The sequence below is a fragment of the Hemitrygon akajei genome, chromosome 1 (assembly GCF_048418815.1).
Source record: "Hemitrygon akajei chromosome 1, sHemAka1.3, whole genome shotgun sequence".
Lineage (NCBI taxonomy): Eukaryota > Metazoa > Chordata > Chondrichthyes > Myliobatiformes > Dasyatidae > Hemitrygon > Hemitrygon akajei.
The window spans coordinates 1053822-1077966 of record NC_133124.1 but is presented as its reverse complement, the minus strand read 5'-3'; the positions used below and the strand labels follow the sequence as shown (position 1 = coordinate 1077966).

Genomic DNA, 24145 nt, shown 5'->3' with positions numbered 1-24145 from the left:
AAATTATTGGTCACCTTAATTGGATTATCTCGCCCAGCCCCATGCTTCAAAAGGTGAGACTTGCCCTTGGCTAGCCCTCTCTTACAGTCCACCACATTGGAGGTAAATGCATTGATTTATGATTGGGAAGGTCTATTGTTTGTTCTGGTAAGGGAGCTGCAGCTATCCAAGGTCAAGGGGGATAGCTGTTGTAGTGCTTTTCCCTTGTTCTTTGTTTGTGTAACCGTACCTGTCCCCACACCGCTTCCTGTGTATTGTAGTTGCTTGTGTTGTCCCGATTTCCCCTTGTAAATAAATTCCTTATTATTAAAACTGTGAGTGACAAGGCCTCTACTGTTGAGACTCAAAGAACCAGTTATTTTCCATCACAACAAACATCCTGTATGATGTGGAATCTGCACTCATCCAGACAAGTACAAAGTAGATCCTCACACCCCTGATTAATTTGCCCAGTTTCTTAAATTATAGAATTTGGCATAATTTAAAACTCCTACTGTGTCTAGTTCCAGTTCAAATTTAATTGCCATTCAACCATATATTAATACCCATGAATACAGCCAAACAAAAATGTTACCCTGGGCCAAAGTGCAAAACACAGTACCAACAATCACACGAAAAAATAGTCCAAAACCCTGAGTCCATGAATGTTGTAGAGTCTGTAGTCTAACACAATAGAGCTTACCTTCTGCCCAACAAACACTACCAACTCCAATGCCACTCTCCTGGGCGGTTGTAAACAGGTGACACCGCGGCTTGAGGCCTAGTCATTACGTTGACCGAGGCCAAACCCAGGCCAAGGAGAGACCAACCGCCCATGCCATCCACCAATAAAGCAGTGAATTGAACTTGCAGCATTCTACACTAACAATATCCAACAGGTCATGTGATCACAAGAAAAGTGAATTAAGACAATCTCTATTAGAATGCCCACTGCCTTCGCGCACTGACTCTTCCAACACACCTCTGCACGATCTGCACCGTCCAGCTTCTCCACCAATCAGCAACTTGCTGATGGGGTATACCCACAGTATTTTAAGTTCTTAATGTCCAGCAGGGTATTGTGATTGTAAACAATACATTAATAAAAGACAGTCCGGTTGATCCTGTAGAAGCTGCTGCAATCGAAAGTATGCCATCTTACCGAAAATGGACTGGCCTGCACCAACAAGAGAAAAGGCAGATCCTGAAAGTCCAAGCATGACACACAAAATCTGGATGATGGGGTGGTAAATTGGATTAGTAAGTATGCAGATGATACTAAGGTAGGTGGCATTTGTGGATAATGAAGTAGGTTTTCAAAGTTTGCAGAGAGATTTAGGCCAGTTAGAAGTGTGGGCTGAGTGACGGCATTTTGGTACGAATAATCCAAATAGGACATACATTGTAAATTGAAGTGCATTGAAGGATGCAGTAGAACAGAGTGATCTAGGAATAATAGTGCATAGTTCCCTGAAGATGGAATCTCATGTGGATAGGGTGGTGAAGAATGCTTTTGGTATGCTGGCCTTTATAAATCAGAGCATTGAGTATAGGAGTTGGGATGTAATGTTAAAATTGTACAAGACATTGGTAAGGCTGAATTTGGAGTATTGTGTAGAGTTCTGGTTACCAAATTATAGGAAAGATGTCAACAAAATAGAGAGAGTACAGAGGAGATTTACTAGAATGTTACCTAGGTTTCAGCACCTAAGTTACAGGGAAAGATTGAACAAGTTAGGTCTTTATTCTTTGGAGCATAGAAGGTTGAGAGGGGACTTGATCAAGGTATTTAAAATTATGAGGGGGATAGATAAAGTTGACATGGATAGGCTTTTTCCATTGAGAGTAGGGGAAATTCAAACAAGAGGACATGAGTTGAGAGTTAGGGGGCAAAAGTTTAGGGGTAACACGAGGGGGAATTTCTTTACTCAGAGTGGAAGCTGTGTGGAATGAGCTTCCAGTAGAAATGGTAGAGACAGGTTCAGTATTGTCATTTAAAGTAAAATTGGATAGGTATATGGACAGGAAGGGAATGGAGGGTTATGGGCTGAGTGCGCGTCAGTGGGACTAGGTGAGAGTAAGCGTTTGGCACGGACTAGAAGGGCCGAGATGGCCTGTTTCTGTGCTGTAATTGTTCTATGGTTAAAATGCTGGAGGAACTCAGCAGGCTAGACAGCATCAGTAGCAAAGAGCACAGTTGGTGTTTCAGTCTAAGACACTTCATCAGGACAAAGAAGCGCTGTCTCATAGTGTTTGCTCGACAGAAGATAAGCCGTATTGTGTAAACTGTAGACTCTGCAACATTCATGGATTCAGGGTCTTGCACTTTTTTTTTGTGTGACTGTACTGCAAATGCTGTTCCCTTGTTCATGAAGGGCAGTAGAGATAACCCAGGAAATTATAGACCAACAAGTTTTACTTGAGTAGTGGGCAAGTCTTTGAAGATCCTGAGGCAGCATTTATGAGCATTTGGAGAGACAAAATCAGATTAAGGATAGTCAGCATAGCTTTGTCAATGACAAGTCCTGTCTTATTAGTCTGACTGTAATCTTTTGAGGATGTAACAAAAGACATTGATGAAGGTAGAGCAGTGCATGTAGTGTATATGAAGGAGGCATGGGATCTAAGGAGACCTTGCTTTGAGGATCTAGAATTGGCTTGCTCACAGAAGGCAAAGGGTTGTTGTAGATGGTTTGTATTCTGCATGGAGGACGATGACCAGTGGTGTTCCGCAGGAATCTGTCCTGTGACCCCTCCACTTTGAGATTTTTATAAATGACCTGGATGAGGAAGTAGAAGGTTGGGTTGGTAAGTTTGCCAATGACACAAAAGTGGAGGGTGTTGTGGATAGTGTGGAGGGCTCATTTGAGACCACAGGACAATCAAAGCTGCTGAGCAGGCTGACTCTGTAGTTAAGGTGGCACACGGTGCATTGGCGTTCATCAACCGTGGAATTGAGTTTAAGAGCCGAGAGGTAATGTTGCAGCTATATAGGACCCTGGTCAGACACCACTTGGAGTACTGAGCTCAGTTCTGATCACCTCACTATAGGAAGAATGTGGAAACTATAGAAAGGGTACAGAGGAGATTTACAAGAATGTTGCCTGGATTGAGGAGCATGCCTTATGAGAACGGGTTGAGTGAACTCGGCCTTTTCTCCTTGGAGTGGCAGAGAATGAGAAGTGACCAGATAGAGATAAGATGATGAGAGGCATTGATCATGTGGACAGTCAGAGGCTTTTTCCTCAGGGCTGAAACAGCTAACATGAGGGGGCACAGTTTTAAGGTGGTGGAGGCAGATACGATAGGGTATTTTAAGAGGCTTCTGGATAGGTACATAGAGCTTAGAAAAATAGAGGGCTATGGGTAACCCTAGGAAATTTCTAAAGTACATGTTTGGCACTGCATTGTGGGCTGAAGGGCCTGTATGGTGCTGTATGTTTCTATGTAGCTTTGAGGAAATAAAGAGGCAACAGAATGACTTAGACCAATTATGAGAATGGGCAAAGAAGCTGGCAGATGGAAGAGTGTGAAGAAGTGTGTGATCATAAACTTTAGTAGCAGAAATGAAAAAGTTGGCTATTTTCTAACTGCAGAGAAGATACAGAAATCTGAGCTGTGAAGGATATGGAAGTCCTTGTGCAGGATTCACTAAAGGTTAATTTGCAAATTGAGTCTGCATTGAAGAAGACATGGAATGTTAGCATTTAGTCAGAGGCTTTTCCCAAGGCTGAAATGGCTAACACGACAGGGCACAATTTGAAGGCGCTTGGAAGCAGGTACAGAGGAGATGTCAGGGGTAAGTTTGTTTGTTTTTAAAAACGCAGAGAGTGGTGCATGTGTGGAATGGGCTGCCGGCAACTGTGGTGGAGGTGGATACGATAGGGTCTTTTAAGAGACTCCTGGATAGGTACATAGAGCTTGGAGAAATAGAGGGCTATGGGTAAGCCTAGTAATTTCTAAGGTAGGGTAATGTTCAGCACAACATGCTCCTAACAGACTGTGTTAGGGTACTGGAGCAGGAGCTGGATGACCTCCGGATCATTCGGGAGACTGAGTAGTTTATAGACAGTAGCTTCCGGGAGGTAGTTACATCTAAGGAACAGGGCACAGGTAATTGGGTTACCGTCAGGCGAGGGAAGAGGAAAGGGTAGGTAGTGCAGGGTTTCCCTGTGGCCATTCTTCTCCAAAACAGGTATACAGATTTGGATTCCGTTGGGGGGGATGGCATACCTGGGACAAGCTGTGGCAGCCGGATCTCTGGCACTGAGTCTGGTTCTGCAGTTCAGAAGAGAGGGAGGAAGAAGAGGAGAGCAGTAGTGATAGGGGACTCCATAGTTAGGGGTACAGACAGGAGATTCTGCGGTCGTGACAGACTCCCAGATGGTTTGTTGCCTCCCGGGTGCCAGGGTCAGGGATGTCTCTGGTCACGTGCACAGCATTCTTAAGTAGGAGGGTGATCAGACAGATGTCATGGTACACATCGGTACCAATGACACAGGTAGAAAGAGTCAGGTGGTCCTGAAGAGTGAGTACAGAGAGCTTGGTAGGAAATTGAAAAATAGGACCTCGACGGTAGTAATCTCCGGATTGCTGCCTGTGCCGGGTGCCAGTGAGGGTAAGAGTAGGATGCTCCGGCAGATGAACACGTGGCTGAGAAACTGGTGTAGGGGGCAGGGTTTCAGATTTCTAGATCATTGGGACCTCTTCTGGGGCAGGTGGGACCTGTTCAAGAGAGACTGGTTTAAACTAGATTTGCAGGGGGATAGGAACCAGAGTGCTAGAGTAGATAGTGGAATGGGGGTAAAAATAAATGAAGTTAGTAGTTCATGCAAAGTCACAAATAGTAAGGTTGTGTGTGGTGGTAATAACCTTCTGAGGTGTGTATATTTCAATGCGAGGAGTATTGTGAGAAAGGCAGAAGAGCTAAGGGCCTGGATTGACACGTGGAATTATGACATCATAGCTATTACTGAAACTTGGCTTCAGGAGGGGCAGGACTGGCAGCTCAAAGTTCCAGGGTTCCGATGTTTCAGACGTGATAGAGGCAGAGGGATGAAGGGTGGGGGGGGGGGGTGGCTTTGCTAGTCAGGGAAAATATTACAGCAGTGCTACGGCAGGACAGATAAGAGGGCTTGTTGGGACAGGTTATTCTCTGGTAGGGATGTGATTGGTAAGTGGGAGGCCTTCAAAGAAGAAATTTTGAGAGTGCAGAATTTGTATGTTCCAGTCAGGGTTAAAGGCAAAATGAAAAAGAATAAGGAACCTTGGTTCTCTAGGGATATTGGAACTCTGATGATGAAGAAGAGAGAGATGTATAACATGCAACAGGGAGGAAATAAGATGCTTGAGAAGTATAAAAAGAGTAAGAAAATACTTAAGAAAGAAATCAGGAGGGCTAAAAGAAGACATGAGGTTGCTTTGGCAGTCAGGGTGAAGGATAATCCTAAGAGCTTCTACAGGTATGTTAAGAGCAAAAGGATAGTAAGGGATAAAATTGGTCCTCTTGAAGATCAGAGTGGTCGGCTATGTATGGAACCAAAAGAAACGGGAGAGATATTAAATGGGTTTTTTGCATCTGTATTTACTGAGGAAACTGGAATAGAGTCTATGGAAACAAGGCAAACAAGTAGGGAGGTCATGGAATTTATACAGATTAAAGAGGAGGAGGTGCTTGCTGTCTTGAGGCAAATCAGAGTAGATAAATCCCAGGACCTGACAGGGTATTCCCTCGGACCTTGAGGGAGACTAATGTTGAAATTGCAAGGGCCCTGGCAGAAATATTTAAAATGTCAATATCCATGGGTCAGGTGCCGGGGGATTGGAGGATAGCTCATGTAGTTCCGTTGTTTAAAAAAGGCTCAAAAAGCAAGCTGGAAAATTATAGGCCGGTAAGGTTGACATCGGTAGTAGGTAAATTATTGGAAAGAATACTAAGAGATAGGATCTACAAGTATTTGGATAGATAGGGACTTATTAGAAACAGTCAGTATGGCTTTGTGCGTGGTAGGTCATGTTTAACCAATCTATTAAGATTTTTTTCGAGGAAGTTACCAGGAAAGTGGATGAAGGGAAGGCAGTGGATGTTGTATACAAACGTTTGTACATGGACTTCAGTAAGGCCTTTAACAAGGTCCCGCATGGGAGGTTAGATAGGAAGATTCAGTCGCTAGGTATATATGGAGAGGTAGTAAACTGGATTAGACATTGGCTCAGTGGAAGAAGCCAGAGAGTGGTAGTGGAGGATTGCTACTCTGAGTGGAGGCCTGTGACAAGTGGTGTGCCACAGGGATCAGTGCTGGGTTCATTGTTATTTGTCATCTATATCAATGATCTGGATGATAATGTGGCAAATTGGATCAGCAAATTTGCTGATGATACAAAGTTTGGAGGTGTAGTGGACAGTGAGGAAGGTTTTCAAAGCTTGCAGAGGGATTTGGACCAGTTGGAGGAATGGGCAGAAAAATGGCAGATGGACAAGTGTGAGGTATTGCACTTCGGAAGGTCAAACCAAGGTAGAACATACAAGGTAAATGGTAGGACACTGAGGAATGCAGTAGAACAGAGGGATCTGGGAGTACAGATACATAATTCCCTAAAAGTGGCGTCACAAGTAGATAGGGTTGTAAAGAGAGCTTTTGGTACATTGGCCTTTATAAATCAAAGTATTGAGTAAAAGAGTTGGAATGTAATGGTGAGGTTGTATAAGACATTGGTGAGACTGAATTTGGAGTATTGTGTGCAGTTTTGGTCACCTAATTACAGGAAGGATATTAATAAGGTTGAAAGAGTGCAGAGAAGGTTTACAAGGATGTTGCCGGGACTTGAGAAACTGAGTTACAGAGAAAGGTTGAATAGGTTAGGACTTTTTAAGACATTAGACAGTAGGTGCAGGAGTAGGCCATTCGGCCCTTCTAGCCAGCACCGCCATTCACTGTGATCATGGCTGATCATACACAATCAGTACCCCGTTCCTGCCCTCTCCCCATATCCCTTGACCCCGCTATCTATAAGAGCTCTATCTAACTCTCTTGAATGCATCCAGATACTTGGCCTCCACTGCCTTCTGGGGCACAGCATTCCACATATCCACCACTCTCTGGGTGAAAAAGTTTTTCCACATCCCTGTTCTAAATGGCCTACCCCTTATTCTTAAACTGTGGCCTCTAGTTCTGGACTCGCCCATCAGCCGGAACATGCTTCCCGACTCCAGCGTGTCCAATCCCTTAATAATCTTATATGTTTCAATCAGATCCCCTCTCATCCTTCTAAATTCCAGTGTATACAAGCCCAGTCGCTCCAATCTTACAACATATGACAGTCCCGCCATTCTGGGAATTAACCTTTGGAGACCAAAACTGCACACAGTACTCCAGGTGGGGTCTCACCAGGGCCCTGTACAGCTGCAGAAGGTCCTCTTTACTCCTATACTCAATTCCTCTTGTTATAAAGGCCAGCATGCCATTAGCTTTCTTCACTGCCTGCTGTACCTGCATGCTTGCTTTCATTGACTGATGTACAAGAACACCTAGATCTCGTTGTGCTTCCCCTTTTCCTAACTTTACTCCATTTAGATAGTAATCTGCCTTCCTGTTCTTGCCACCAAAGTGGATAACCTCACATTTATCCACATTAAACTGCATCTGCCATACATTTGCCCACTCACCCAACCTGTCCAAGTCACCCTGCATTCTCATACCATCCTCCTGACATTTCACACTGTCACCCAGCTTTGTGTCATCAGCAAATTTGCTAATGTTACTTTTAATCCCTTCATCTAAATCATTAATGTATATTGTAAACAGCTGCGGTCCCAGCACCAAACCTTGCGGTACCCCACTGGTCACAGCCTGCCATTCCGAAAGGGACCCATTAATCGCTACTCTTTGTTTTCAGTCAGCCAGCCAATTTTCAATCCATGTCAGTACTCTGCCCCCAATACCATGTGCCCTAATTTTGCCCACTAATCTCCTATGTGGGACTTTATCAAAAGCTTTCTGGAAGTCCAGGTACACTACATCCACTGGCTCTCCCTTGTCCATTTTCATAGTTACATCCTCAAAAAAACTCCAGAGGATTTTCGAGCCAATTCTGTATACATTTGCACACCTTACCCTGAATCCCTACCTCCTGCAATTTGATTATTAACCTCTCATGGGGTACTTTGGAAAACCTTCTGAAAGTCCAAGTAAATGATATCAACTGCTCTATTGTTACCAAATTTTCACTGCCTCTTTATAGAACTCCAAGGTATTAGTAAAACATGATTTCCCCTTCCTGAACCCATGCTGGCTTTCTGCTAACATGCCTATTCTTAGCTATTTTTCCATCTTATTCTTTATTATTGCTTCCTTTATCTTGCCTGCAATGTACCATTAAGCTTACTGGTCTATAATTACCAGGGTCAGTGTGGTCTCCCTTCTTATATACTGGGACAACGTTACTCCATTTCTAGTCCTGAGGGATTTCGCCAGCCTTCAATAACTTTTGAAAAATACATGTTAGGGGCTTAATTATATTATATATAATTACAGACCTTTTTAAGTACCTCTGGATACATGTTGTCTAGCATTGGAGATTTATTAACTTTCAACCTTTTCAGCTGAAGCAGGTCCTCACTTTCTAAGATATCCAAGTCACTTAAAACCTTATTTTTCTCTAAATGTACTGGCATATTGCTAACATCTTTGCAAGTGAATACTTCAACAAAATATACTAGTTAAGAGTATCTGCTAAGTCCTTTTCTGCATAATTTGACACCCCACTTAATGCACTCAACTTACTGAAGTATTGTAAAATATTTCTTTGGGTCAATCTTAGCATTAGCAATATTGTTCTTAACATGCCTTTTGGCAATCCAATTTCCCACTTGACTATAGCTCTCATTTTCATATATTCTACAGTTAACATCATTACTATTTTTTCTGTACATACCTTATATAGCTGACTTTTCTTCAACAATTTTTTCTGTCCATCTTTATTCATTCATGTAGTTTATCTATTGTTTTTATTGTTACTCCCAACCTTGGGTATGAACATTCCCTGCACTGTGTGTATTCATCGTTGTTGTGGCTATCCCTTGAGGTCGAGGATGATGGTCTTCGTTCCATTTTCACAGAGCGAAGATGCCTGTGTGTGTATTTGTTTAACGTGTACTTGATGTTGCACTCCAAGAAGCACACGATACTTTACAAATCAACCAACTGATTCCAGTGGCATGGAAACCACGACGGTTGGAGCTGATGGATTTGTTGCAGCCTTCATCCACCTTCACAGCTGTTGAGTTCAAAGTAACTTCATCTGCCTGTTCCACCGTTGAGGTCTTGGCTGGATTGTTCTTGGTCAGGGACCTCACCCTCGACCTTACCACCATGGGTGATCCTACCAAGAGCATAGCTCCAAACAGCATCGCTCTCAGGATCTCAGGACCACACAAGCTTCTCCACCATGATAAGCTGACAATCCATGGAGAAGTGTTTATTACCTCTAAAATCGACCCAATTGTTCCTCAACCAACTCAACATCAAGCAGTTCCTTCAGATTACCTTCTGAAGTCTTTGCGCCATCTGCACAGACTTTGCCTTCCTGAAATTCAATTTAATGGCTTTGGTTTTTACTGATACACTTTCCCCCAAGAAAAAACAAACAACTTGAGATCAATTGTTCCTATAGGCTCTACAACATCCTACTCAAAATTGTATCCAGATTGTTACAGAATATCAAATCTAGGACAGGCCTCCCTCTTGTTGGTGCATTAACATACTGGATCATAAAACAATTTTTCAATAACTCACTCCTTTGTGTAAAGATGCTTTAGGCTGCTCTTTCACCTGGAATCCAGTCAAAAACTTTCTTCACAAAGCCACTTTTATCAGTTTCAACAAAATAGTTGTATCTTATACACGACTTGAAATATTTAATCTGACCTATAGTTCACTGCTTGTTTAAAAAAAACATGTTCTATTGTAAAAGTACCTGGTTTAATGTCGGTGCTTGCCATTTCTCCTTCTATGGGTTTCTCCAATGCCAAATCTTTAGGTGATGGAACTTCAATCTTCTCTGTACTCTCTGAAACTGGTTCAGTCTCCTCTTTACTTTCCACCTGGTAAAAGGCAAGTGTATCTGTTGAACACCATTTTCTTTTCGGCACAACAGAATTGTGATATCATTCAAGAACATGAAGAACAAGGACAAGGTGCACACAGGATAACATCGCAAGTTTAGGAAAGGGAATAGGGAGACACTACTTTTGCACAGATAGCACAGAGATTGTGTGTTGGCTCGTGGCCAAGTGGTTAAGGCGTTCATCTAGTGATCTGAAGGTTGATAGTTTGAGCCTTGACTGAGGTTGCATGTGTGTCCTTGAGCAAGGCACTTAAACACACCGACGACACCGGTGACAAGCTTTATGAGTTCTAATGCCCTTCCCTTGGACAACATCGGTGGCGTGGAGAGGGGAGACTTGCAGCTTGGGCAACTGCCAGTCTTCCATTAAAAAAAACTTGCCCAAGGTGCAAATCCATGGTCTATCGAGACTAACGGAGGCCTACTTCTACTACTACAGAGATTGTGAAATACATAAAATTAGTGACAAAATAATGGAAGGTAGGGAGTTGGGAATACAAACTTTCTTTCTTTCTTTTTAAATCTTTTTATTAGTTTTCAAACAAACATAAGAAGAAAACCAGCAAATACAGAGAGCTTGAGAGTACATAACTAATGCTGGAATGCAAATACAAACAGTTAATAACACAGATATAATAACCACCCAAACTCGTAATGTATTACAAAAAATGGAAACCCCCCCCGCCAAAAAAAAGAAAAAAAAGAGCTAACTTAACCGACATAGACTATTGTATCATATCAAGTATATACAGTAGTGTCAATAACTCCGCACCTCCATCCAAATAACTAAAGGTGTTAAGAAAAAGGTTCGGGAAAGGTCAGTTTAACTCATGAAAATATTGAATAAATGGTCTCCAGGTTTCTACAAATTTGACCCAAGGGTCAAAAATGGCACTTCTAATTTTTTCTAAACTCAAATAAGAAATAGTTTGGGAAAACCACTGAAATATAGTTGGGGGATTAATTTCTTTCCAGTTCAGTAGAATAGATCTTCTACCCATTAGTGTGGCAAATGCAATCATACGCCAAGCTGAGGGGGATAAACAACTGTTATCCACCATTGGTAAGCCAAAACTTGCAGTAATAGGATGAGGTTGCAAGTTAATATTCAAAACTGTTGAAATGATACCAAAAATCTTTCCAGTATTTTTGCAAGTAAGGGCAAGACTAAAACGTGTGTGTCAATGAGACTACTTCAGAATGGCATCTGTCACAGATTGGATTAATATGAGAATAAAATTGAGCAAGTTTATCCATGGCCCTATGAACCACCTTGAATTGTATTAGGGCATGTTTGGCACAAATAGAAGAGCAGTTAACTAAGATTTTCTCCCATTGCTCAATAGGTAAGGGACATTGAAGTTCTTTTCCCCATTCATTCTTAATTTTATCTGACATCCCTGGTTGTATTTTCATGATCATATTATAAATGACAGCTATTAAACCCTTCTGATAGGGATTTAAACCTAGAATTTGTTTCGTAAAAAATGGGCTCTGGACAAATTATATTTATTGGACAGCTGTTCAAAGAACATAAAACAATTATCTGAAAATAAATCATGAAAACATGTTATACCCCTCATTTTCCATAGCACAAAGGTTTGATCCATAAAAGAGGGCTAAAAAAGAAAGTTAGATATAATAGGGCTTGATAAGATGAACTGATTCAAACCAAAAAATTTGTGGAATTGAAACCATATTCGTAATGTATATTTAACCATAGGGTTAGTCATTTGTTTATTGAGTTTAGAAAGGACAAAGGGAAGCAAAGGTCCTAAGATAGAGAACAATGAAAAGCCTTCTACAGATTTACACTCCAAATTTACTCACTGTGGGCTTTGTATTGCCACCAATTCCTGCGTCCAAAATATTAAATATCAGATGTTAACTGCCCAGTAGTAAAATCTTAGGTTTGGCAAAGCCAAACCACCTTCCTTCTTAGGCTTCTGTAAATATTTTTTTACTTAATCTAGAATTTTTATTCTGCCATACATACGAGGATATTTTAGAGTCACTAATATCAAAGAAAGATTTAGGAATAAAAATTGGTAATGCTTGAAATAAGTATAAAAATTTAGGTAAAACTATCATCTTAATAGAATTGACTCGACCAACCAATGACAAAGACAATGGGGACCATCTAGTAACAAGTTGCTTAATTTGGTCAATTAAAGGTAAAAAGTTAACTTTAAATAAATCCTTGTTTCTTGGTAATTTTAATACCCAAATAAGTTATCTGTAACTACTTTAAATGGTAGATGTTTATAAATTGGAACTTGCGTATTTAATGGGAATAATTCACTCTTATTAAAATTCAGTTTATAGCCAGAAAAACTACTAAACTGAGCAAGCAAAGATAAAATAACAGGAATAGATCTCTCAGGATCAGAGATATATAGTAACAAATCATCAGCATATAGTGATAGCTTATATGTCCCTTCCTCACGGGTAATACCAAAAATGTTAGGTGAATCATGAATAGCAATGGCTAAGGGTTCCAAAGCAATGTCAAATAGTAGAGGACTTAAAGGACAGCCTTGCCTCGTGCCATGAAACAGCTGAAAAAAGGGAGATTTTTGATTATTGGTAAGAACTGAAGCCAAAGGCTTGTAATATATTAATTTAATCCATGATATAAATGTTGGGCTAAAGTTAAAATTCTGAAGCGTATTAAATAAATATGGCCATTCAACTCTGTCAAATGATTTCTCAGCGTCTAAGGAAATGACACATTCGGGGATTCTAGATGAAGGAGTATAAGCTATATTAATTAATTTTCCAATGTTGAAAGATGAATAATTTTTAATAAATCCAGTCTGGTCCTCAGAAATGATTTGAGGTAGTATATTTTCCAATCCACTGGCCAAAATTTTGGTAAAAATCTTGGATTTTTAAGTTCCCTGGCCCCCACCGCCATATTTTCACCATGGACGTCCAGCTCCTATATACCTCCATCCCCCACCAGGAAGGTCTCAAAGCTCTCCACTTCTTTTTGGATTCCAGACCTAACCAATTCCCCTCTACCACCACTCTCCTCCGTCTAGCGGAATTAGCTCTTACTCTCAATAATTTCACCTTTGGCTCCTCCCACTTCCTCCAAACTAAGGGTGTAGCCATGGGCACCCGTATGGGTCCCAGTCATGCCTGCCTTTTTGTTGGCTTTGTGGTACAGTCCATGCTCCAAGCCTATACAGGTATCCGTCCCCCTCTTTTCCTTCGCTACATCGACTACTGCATTGGTGCTGCCTCCTGCACGCATGCTGAGCTCGTTGACTTCATTAACTTTGCCTCCAACTTTCACCCCACCCTCAAATTTACCTGGACTATTTCTGACACCTCCCTCCCCTTTCTCGATCTTTCTGTCTCCATCTCTGGAGATGGCCTATCTACTGATATCTACTATAAGCCTACAGACTCTCACAGCTACCTGGACTATTCCTCTTCCCACCCTGTCTCTTGCAAAAATGCTATCCTCTTCTCACAATTCCTCCGTCTCTGCCGCATCTGCTCTCAGGATGAGACTTTTCACTCCAGGCCGAAGGAGATGTCTTCCTTTTTTAAACAAAGGGGATTCCCTGCTTCCACCATCGACTCTGCTCTCAAACACATCTCTCCCATTTCCCGCACATCTGCCCTCACACCATCCGCCCACCACCCCACTCGGGATAGGGTTTCCCGTGTCCTCACCTACAACCCCACCAGCCTCCAGATCCAACGTATAATTCTCCGTAACTTCCGCCACCTCCAACAGGATCCCACTACCAAGCACATCTTTCCCTCCCCTTTTTGCTTTCTACAGGGATCGTTCCTTACGGAACTCCCTTGTCCATTCATCCCCCCCATCCCTTCCCACCAATCTCCCTCCTGGCATTTATCCTTGCAAGCGGAACAAGTGCTACACCTGCCCTTACACTTCCTCCCTCACCACCATTCAGGGCCCCAGACAGTCCTTCCAGGTGAGGCGACACTTCACCTGTGAGTCGGCTGGTGTGGTATAATGTGTCCGGTGCTCCTGATGTGGCCTTTTATATATTCGTGAGACCCGACGCAGACTGGGAGACCATTTTGCTGATCACCTACGCTCTGTTCGCCAGAGAAAGCAGGATCTCCCAGTGGCCACACATTTTAATTCCATGTCCCATTCCCATTCTGGTATGTCTATCCATGGCCTCCTCTACTGTCAAGATGAAGCCACACTCAGGTTGGAGGAACAACACCTTATATACCGGCTGGGTAGCCTCCAACCTGATGGCATGAACATCGACTTCTCTAACTTCTGTTAATGCCCCTCCCCTTCTTACCCCATCCCGGATATATTTAGTTTTTTTTCTCTCTCTGCCCATCAGTGTGCCTTTTCTCCATATCCCTCAGGTGCTCCTTTCCCCCTTTCTTTCTCCCTAGGCCGCCCGTCCCATGATCCTTTCCCTTCTCTAGCTCTGTATCCCTTTTGCCAATCACCTGTCTGGCTCTCAGCTTCAACCCACCCCCTCCAGTCTTCTATCATTTCACATTTTCCCCTCCCCCTCCTACTTTCAAATCTCTTACTATCTTTCCTTTCAGTTAGTCCTGACGAAGGGTCTCGGCCTGAAACATCGACAACGCTTCTCCCTATAGATGCTGCCTGGCCTGCTGTGTTCCACCAGCATTTTGTGTGTGTTGCTTGAAATTCCAGCATTTGCAGATTTCCTCGTGAGAGTATAGAAGAAAAGGATTTAAAAAACTCTGCAGTATAACATTCCGGACCAGGGGCTTTACCTGAATTCATTGAAAAAGTAGCCTCTTTTATTTCTAATGGGGGCATCTAATGATACACAATCCTCGGCTGTTAATTTTGGGATATTCAGTTTCCTTAAAAATTCATCCATTATGGAAGAAATGGAAGAAATTTTCTTATGGAAGAAAATTCTGATTGACATAAAGTTATAAAATTCTTGAAAGGCTTTATTTATCTCTTTATGATCGATCATCAGAGTACCATCTCATTTACTGATCTTAATGATCTGACGTTTAACTGAAGCAGTTTTCAATTAATTAGCCAATAATTTACCAGATTTGTCCCCATGTATATAAAACTGAGTCCTAGATTTAATTAATTGATTTTCAATCGAACAGGATAATAGCAAACTGTGCTCCATTTGAAGTTCAACTCTCTTTTTATTTAGAACATAGAATACTACAGCACATTACAGGCCTTTCAGCCCACAATGTTGTGCCGACCTTCAAACCCTGCCTTCCATATAACCCCCCACCTTAAATTCCTCCATATACCTGTCTAGTAGTCTCTTAAATTTCACTAGTGTATCTGCCTCCACCATGACTCCTCCAGTGCATTCCATGCACCAACCACTCTCTGAGTAAAAAACCTTCCTCTAATATCCCCCTTGAACTTCCTACCCCTTACCTTAAAGCCATGTCCTCTTGCATTGAGCAGTGGTGCCCTAGGGGAGAGGCGCTGGCTGTCCACTCCGTCTATTCCTCTTAATATCTTGTACACCTCTATCACGACTCTCATCTTCCTTCTCTTCAGAAGATGAGAGTATCTTCATCTTCCATACTCCATAATCCATACTCTCTAAACCAGGAAGCATCCTGGTAAATCTCCTCTGTACCCTTTCCAATGCTTCCACATCCTTCCTATACTGAGGTGACCAGAACTGGACACAGTACTCTTAAGTGTGGCCCAACCAGAGTTTTATAGAGTTGCATCATTACATCACGTCTCTTAAACTCTGTCCCTCGACTTATGAAAGCTAACACCCCACAAGCTTTCTTAACTACCCTTTCTACCTGTGAGGTAACTTTCAGAGATCTGTGGACATGTACCCCCAGATCCCACTGCTCCTCCACACTACCAAGTATCCTGCCATTTACTTTGTACTCTGCCTTGGAGTTTGTCCTTCCAAAGAGTACCACCTCACACTTCTCCGGGTTGAACTCCATCTGCCACTTCTCAGCCCACTTCTGCATCCTATCAATGTCTCTCTGCAATCGTCGACAATCTTCTACACTATCTGCACCACCAATCTTTGTGTCGTCTGCAAACTTGCCAACCCACCCTTCTACCCCAACATCCAGGTCGTTAATAAATATCACGAAAAGTAGAGGTCCCAGAACAGATCCTTGCGGGACACCACTAGTCACAACCCTCCAATTTGAATGTACTCCCTCCACCACGACCCTCTGCCTTCTGCAGGCAAGTCAATTCTGAATACACCTGGCCAAATTTCCCTGGATCCCATGCCTTCTGACTTTCTGAATAAGCCTACCGTGTGGAACCTTGTCAAATGCCTTACTAAAATCCATGTAGATCACATCCACTGCACTACCCTCATCTATATGCCTGGTCACTTCCTCAAAGAACTCTATCAGGCTTGTTAGACATGATCTGCCCTTCACAAAGTCATGCTGACTGTCCCTGATCAGACCATGATTCTCTAAATGCCCATAGATCCTATCTCTAAGAATCTTTTCCAACTGCTTTCCCACCACAGACGTAAGGCTCACTGGTCTATAATTACCCGGACTATCCCTGCTACCTTTTTTGAACAAGGGGACAACGAGGACATAAAGATCCTAGTCAGAGGCTCAGCAACCTCTTCCCTCACCTTGTGGAGCAGCCTGGGGAATATTCCAACAGGCCCCGGGGACTTATCTGTCCTAATGTATTTTAACAACTCCAACACCTCCTCTCCCTTAATATCAACTTTGTCCTCACCGTCATCACGTTCCCTCTCATTGGTGAATACTGAAGAGAAGTATTCATTGAGGATCTTGTTCACTTCCACAGCCTCCAGGCACATCTTCCCACCTTTATCTCTAATCGGTCCTACCTTCACTCCTGTCATCCTTTTGTTCTTCACATAATTGAAGAATGCCTTGGGGTTTTCCTTTACCCTACTCGCCAAGGCCTTCTCATGCCCCCTTCTTGCTCTTCTCAGCTCCTTCTTAAGATCCTTTCTTGCTACCCTGTATTCCTCAATAGACCCATCTGATCCTTGCTTCCTAAACCTCATGTATGCTGCCTTCTTCCACCTGACTAGATTTTCCACTTTACTTGTCACCCATGGTTCTTTTACCCTACCATTCTTTATCTTCCTCACCGGGACAAATTTATCTCTAACATTCTGCAAGAGATCCTTAAACATTGTCCACATGTCCATAGTACATTTCCCTGCAAAAACATCATCCCAATTCACACTTGCAAGTTCTAGCCTTATAGCCTCATAATTTGCCCTTCCCCAATTAAAATTTTTCCTGTCCTCTCTGATTCTATCCTTTTCCATGATAATGCTAAAGGTCTTATAAAGCTCTTTACTAGGAGTCACAGAATAAGTCTCATCAATTTCTTTAATTTTATCAACCAACATAAGTATTTCAGTGTTAATTCGTTTTCTGACTCCATCAGAGTATGACATAATTTGTCCACGGATAAATACTTTAAAAGTGTCCCATAATATTCCACTAGAAATCTCATCTGTAAAGTTAGTTGAAAAGAACAAATCAATTTGTTGTTTAATAAAGTTGAGAAAGTCTGAATCCTGAAGTAGAGAAGAGTTGAACCACCATGATTTAACACTTCAGGATGAATCCATTGTCTTAATAGATAGTTTCAAAGGTGCACGATCACAGACAGTAATAGTCATAGTTACAATCAATAATGTCTGTAAGTAAATGATGATCAATAAAGAAATAGTCAATTCTTGAGTAATTATGATAAACATGAGAGAAATATGAAAATTCTTTATCCTTAGGATGTAGAAATCGCCAAATTTCAGAAATTCCAGAATCAACCATAAAGGAGTTAATGAGAGAGGCCGATTTATTCGGAAGAACCTGAATAGACTTAGATCTATCTATCGAGGGATTTAAACAACAGTTAAAATCCCCACCCATTATCAGCATATACTCACTTAAGTTAGGAAGGGCTGTGAATAAACACTAAAAAATTTGGGACAGTCAATATTCGGAGCATAAACATTAACTAAAACAACTTCTTGGTTAAAAAGTAAACCAGTGAGGAGCAAAAATCTACCTTGTGGGTCTGAAATTGTTTCATAATGTATAAAAGAGGTTGAGGAGTTTATAAAAATAGAAACGCCTCCTACTTTAGATTGACAATTCGAATGGTACTGTTGGCCCGTCCAAAACCTAAAAATAAACGTTGACTATCCTCTTTCCTCACGAGTCCCTTGTGCAAAAATAATATTAGTATTCATTCTATGGAATACTTTAAATATTTTTTCTGTTTAATCATATGGTTTAAACCATATGTATTCCAGGAAACAAAGTTAATAATCTTATCCATATTGCTAATATTTATCGTAGTAAACGCACAAGGTTAAACAGAAAATAAACTCATGAATCTAGAAGAGGAGAGCAGGTTCAAAGAGGAACCGATAGTTACGACACTTCAGACATTTTGGTAGATTCAAGTCAGCCCATGAAGGTAAAACTAAGTGAAAAGCAAAAGAGAAACCCCCTCCCCCCACCCGCGAAAACCCAAGAAAAAGCCAGAGAAAGGCCAGCAGGCAAACTAACACTAATTTTACCCCCATCTCTCAAGACGGTGGCTCAAAAAAAAAGAAAAAAATACACAAACCACCCATATTAAAAAGGGTTAATATAACAAGAATATAAAATTAATATTAATAAAAAAGACAAGATTAAGAGAAAAAAACTAAACCGTTAAAACCTGAAACAAGATAGCATTGTACTAATATTTCAATAGAACACCAGCGGTCTTGTTCAGACACACCCGAACAGATGTGACATGACCAAGAACTAAGGTCTTATTGGAAGAAGAAACGACATCTTGAGAAGAGAAATTTTAAAAAAGACTGAATTCTCCAGCATAAAAGATATAAAGCACAAATATATTCAAACTTAAAAACATTTAATTAGTAGCTTTCAAAATCAAAAGAATAATGATAAAAAAGTCTCGAAAGAAGCCGAAAACAGACCTTTACTTGAACATATAGAAAGTAATTATACTACCAGTCATCACATACGGATCTTCAAATTATGAAAGATCCGAATCTATAAGCTAATTGTTAGCTTAAAAGAAAAAGCAGAAACAATAAAAACCATTAGAGAGATAATAAAAATACAATACGTTAATCAGCTCATAGTAGAAAGATGATGTTCCTCGAGAAATCTTCGGGCATCAGCTGGAGATTTGAACAGTCGACGAGAATTATCAGGAAGAACAACTCTCAGATGCGCTGGGAATAACAGCACTTGTTTGAAGCCTTTCCGATAGAATTCTGACATCACCAGTTTAAAAGCCATTCTTTCCCTCAAAACTTCAGGGCTAAAATCTTCCACAATATGAAATTTGAAATCTTGAAAGTCGATCATGCCCTTTTGTCGGGCAGCTCAAATCAGGCGATCTTTAATATGAGCATAGTGAAGCCGTAGGATTACTGGCCGTGGTCTCTCACCTGGAGCTGGTTTTAAGCGAGAAATGTGGTGCCCACGGTCGATCACTGGAGGGGTATCCAGAACATGAGCCGAACACACCCATTAAGAATATAGAGAAAAATTCAACCGGATCTCCCTTCTCAACATTTTCCGGAAGCCCAATTATCTGCAGGTTCTGTCTTCGAGATTGATTTTCAAGATCAATAATTTTGGATTTGTAGTGTTCCAGCACTTGAGAAGTCGAAGACAGCTTTTGTTCTAAAGTTTCGATTTTACAATCTCTCTGACGGACGGCTTCTTCAAGAGCTGAAATTCTTGCATGTTGTTGTTGAATTTCCGATTTAAGTGATTGAAGACTTACATTGACCGTCTTTAAAGTTTCATCAAGCTGAGAAAATTTTGGGCTGAGTTTATCCTCCAGTCTCTCATCCATGAGTTTCCTGATTGCATCCAGAGTTAATGGTTCTTTAGTTGGTCTCGCTTCTTTAGTTTCTTGTGATCTCCCAGCCATTTTAACAAGTTGAAAATATAATTCAAAAGGTCAAAAAGTATATCTTAAATATCAACCCCTTTAGGGTAGGTATAAATAAGTCAGATAGGGGGTGATTGCAGGTAAAAGTAGTAAAAGGATTGGAGCAAAGCCTAATTCAGCTTCACACCATGAGCGCCATCTTCAGAGGGGGAATATAAACTTGGTGCAGGACAACATCCACTGCATGGGTGCTATAATTAATGCAGCTCCTGTGAAATTCCATTTAGATGCTCAAAAATCAGGTGTTATTGCTCAAACATCTGCATGTGATTTTATTCATGAAGACAGCAATGTTTGTGATTTATGACAAAAGAACTTCGACTGGAAATGTTAAGTCTGCTTTTCATTCCAGTACTCCCTGACATGATCATTTCCAGTATATTTTTACATCCTTCGTATAGTTCTGACGAATTGGTTATCATACTCTAATTGTGGTTTCAGCAATGGTTACTAGAAATTCAGCATAACTGCTTGCTATACACATTTCCCAATGACAAAGAGTCACCATTTGGCTCAAGTTTACGCTTCCTGACACAGCTCGTGTACCTGTACATTCCCCAGGGTAGACTTAGTGAACCAAGGGCTTTAATGTGTGCAGTACAATACGGACCTGGGAATCCAGATTCATTATTCCACAAAAGTGGCATCAGAGGCAGATAAGGTCATAAAGAACGATTTTGGCACATTAGCCTTCGTAAATCAGAGTATAGAGTATGGAGTTGGGATGTTATGTTTAAGTTGTACAAAGGCTAAATTTGGATTATGTGTACAGCTCTGGTCACCTACCCACAGGAAAGATAGCAATATGATTGAAAGACAGCAGAGAAAAAAATGTTGCCAGGGCTTGAGAACTTGAGTTACAAGTTATGACTTTATTCACTGGAGCACAGGAGAATGAGGGAAAAGCTTATAGCTTTTAAGTTATGAGAGGCACAGACAGGTTGAATGCATGCATTTTCCTTCATGCTAGGTGCCAGAACAGTTAGTGGAAAGGTTGTAGAGACATATGGTTAAGACCTCAGACAAAGTCAGTAATCAAAAGGTTGAGCTGCATATATTTCAATGCCAAGATATGTCATTGGAAAGGCTGATGAGCAAAGGGCATGATTAACACCTGGAATTATGTTGTAGCCATTAGTGAGACTTGGTTGCAGGAGGGCCAGGACTGGCAGCTCATTATTCTGGGGTTCCATTGTTTTAAATATGACAGAGCAGGAGGGATTACAGGAGGAGGGGTGGCATTACTGGTAAGGGAAAATGTCACAGCAGTGCTCCACTAGGATAGACTGAAGAACTCGACTAGTGAGGCTTTATAGGTGGAACCAAGAAACAACAAAGGTATGAGTACGTTAATGGGGCTCTATTACAGACTACCCAATGTTCCTAGAGATTTAGAGGAGTGTATTTGTAAAGAGATTGCAGAGTGTTGCAAGAAACAAGGTTGTTATCATAGGTGATTTTAATTTTCCCCATTTTGACTGGGAATGCAATATTGGAAAAGGACTGGATGGGATAGAGTTTGTCAAATGTGTTCAGGAAAGTTTCCTTCATCAGTACATAGAAGTCTCAATAAAAGAGCATTTGATACTGGATCTGTTATTAGGAAAATTTTAATTCTAATGTTTTCCTAATAACATTAAAATTAAAATTGTACAAGGCATTGGTGAGGCCAAATTTAGAGGATTGTGTGTAGTTCCGGTCACTGAATTATAGGAAAGATGTCAACAAAATAGAGTACAGAGGAGATTTACTAGAATATTACCTGGGTTTCAGCACCTAAGTTACAGAGAAAGGTTGAACAAGTTAGGTCTTTATTCTTTGGAGCGTAGAAGGTTGAGGGGGAACTTGATAGAAGTATTTAAAATTATGAGGGGGATAGATAAAGTTGACATGGATAGGCTTTTTCCATTGAGAGTAGGGGAGATTCAAACAAGAGGACATGAGTTGAGAGTTAGGGGGCAAAAGTTTGGGGGTAACACAGGGGTGGAACTTCTTTACTCAGAGTGGTAGCTGTGTGGAACGAGCGTCCAGTAGAAGTGGTAGAGGCAGGTTCGATATTGTCATTTAAAACAAATTAGATAGGTATATCGCCAGGAAAGGAATGGAGGGTTATGGGCTGAGAGTAGGTCGGTGGGACTAGGTGAGAGTAAGCATTCAGCACGGACTAGAAGGGCTGAGATGGCCTGTTTCATGCTGTAGTTGTTGTATGGTTAAATGAGACAGGACTGGTGATAGAAGTTCGTGTAGGGGAACACTTTGCATCCAGTGACCACAATGCCATTGGTTTCAAAGTAAATATGCAAAAAGTTAGGGCTGGTCCGAAAGTTGAGATTCTGAATTGGAGATGATATCAGAAATTATCTGGCAAGTGTGGATTTGGACAGGTTGTTTTCTTGCAATGGTTCACTTGGGAAGTAGAAGGCATTCAAAATTGAAATTTTGAGAATACAAAGGTCGCATATGCCTGTCAGACTAAAAGGTAAAGATAAGAAGTATAGGGAACCTTGGTTTTCAAGAGATTTTGAGGCCCTGTTTAAGAGAAAAAAGGAGATGCAAAGTAGATATAGACAAGAAGGAACAAATGAGGTGCTTATGGAATATCAGGAAGGCTAAAAGAAGGTATGAAGTTGTTCTAACAGACAAAGTGAAGGAGAATCCTAACGGATTCTACAGATATGTTAAGAGCAAAAGGATTGCAAGGGACAAACCTGGTCCAAAGCAGATGGAGGAGATCTTAAATGAATTCTTTGCATCCGTATTTATGCAGGAGACTGACACTATGGAAGTCTACAGAAGGGAGGCAAAGCAGCATCCACTTCACAGTTTCTGTACATTTACAGAGGTGTTTGCAACCCTGAGGCAAATTAGGGTGGATAAATCCCCAGGGTCTGACAAGATGATCCATCGAGCTCTACGGGAGGCAAGTGCAGAAATTGCTGGGGCCCTACAGAGATACTTAAATCATCCTTAGTGACTGGGGAAGTACCAGACAATTAGAGGATAGCTAATGGTATTGCGCTGTTGAAAAAAGGCTCGAAACATAAACCAGGAAATTAAAGGCCAGTGAGTTTTGGGAAAGTTATTGGAAGGTATTTTAATAGACTGGATATACAAGTATTTGAATACATATAGACTGATTAAGGATAGTCAGCATGTCTTTGTGCATGGTAGGTCACATCTAACCAATCTTAAGAGTTTTTTTTGAGGAGTTACCAGGAGAGTAGATGAAGGCAATCCAGTGGATGTTGTCTACATTGACTTTAGCAAGCCATTTGACAAGGTCCCACATGGGAGGCTGGTCAATAATGTTCCGTTGATTGGCATTCAGAATGAGGTAGTAAATTGGATTAGACATTGGCTTTGTGGAAGAAGCCAGGAAGTGGTACTAGAGGGTTGCCCCTCTGACTGGAGGCCTGTGCTAGTGGTATGCCACAAGAACTGGTGCTGGGTCCTTTGTTGTCATCGGTATCAATGATCTGGATGATAATGTGCTTAACTGGATCAGCAAATTTGCAGATGACACCAAGATTGGGGGATAGTGAACAGCGTGGAAGACTAGCATGGCTTGCAGAGGGATTCCAAGTAGCTGGAAAAATGGCAGATGCAATTTAATGCAGATAACTGCAAGGTTTTGTACTTTGGTAGGACCAACTATGGTAGGTCTTACACAGTGAATGGTAGGGCACAGGAGTGTGGTAGAACAAAGGGATCTGGGAATATAGATCCATAATTTATTGAAAGGGGTGTCCCTTCATAAATCAATGTATTGATGAAGATGTCATGTTGAAGTTGCACAAGACATTGGTGAGGCCTAATTTGGAATATTGTGTGCAGTTTTGGTCACCTACCTACAGAAAAGATATAAAAACAGTCAAAAGAGTACAAAACAATTACAAGGATGTTGCTAGATCTGGAGGACCTGAACTATGAGGAAAGATTGAATAGGTTAGGACTGTGTTCTTTACAACATATTAGATTGATAGGAGATTTGACAGATGTATGCAAAATTATGATGGTTATAGATAGGATAAATGCAAACATTTTCCACTGAGGTATGGTGGGATTACAACTAGAGGTCATGCTTTAAGG

At 41.2% G+C, this 24145-nt stretch overlaps 1 protein-coding gene across 4 annotated transcripts in view; it reads right to left on the bottom strand.

Moving 5' to 3' along the window:
• The window catches only part of smarcc1a (SWI/SNF related BAF chromatin remodeling complex subunit C1a), a 286601-nt gene that overhangs the window by 50350 nt on the left and 212106 nt on the right, over window positions 1-24145 (bottom strand). For all 4 annotated transcript variants that reach the window (XM_073070120.1, XM_073069954.1, XM_073070033.1 and 1 more), the window contains exon 23: window positions 9955-10081. In XM_073070120.1, coding sequence (XP_072926221.1) covers window positions 9955-10081 — 127 coding nt within the window. The remainder of the gene's footprint in view (window positions 1-9954; window positions 10082-24145) is intronic.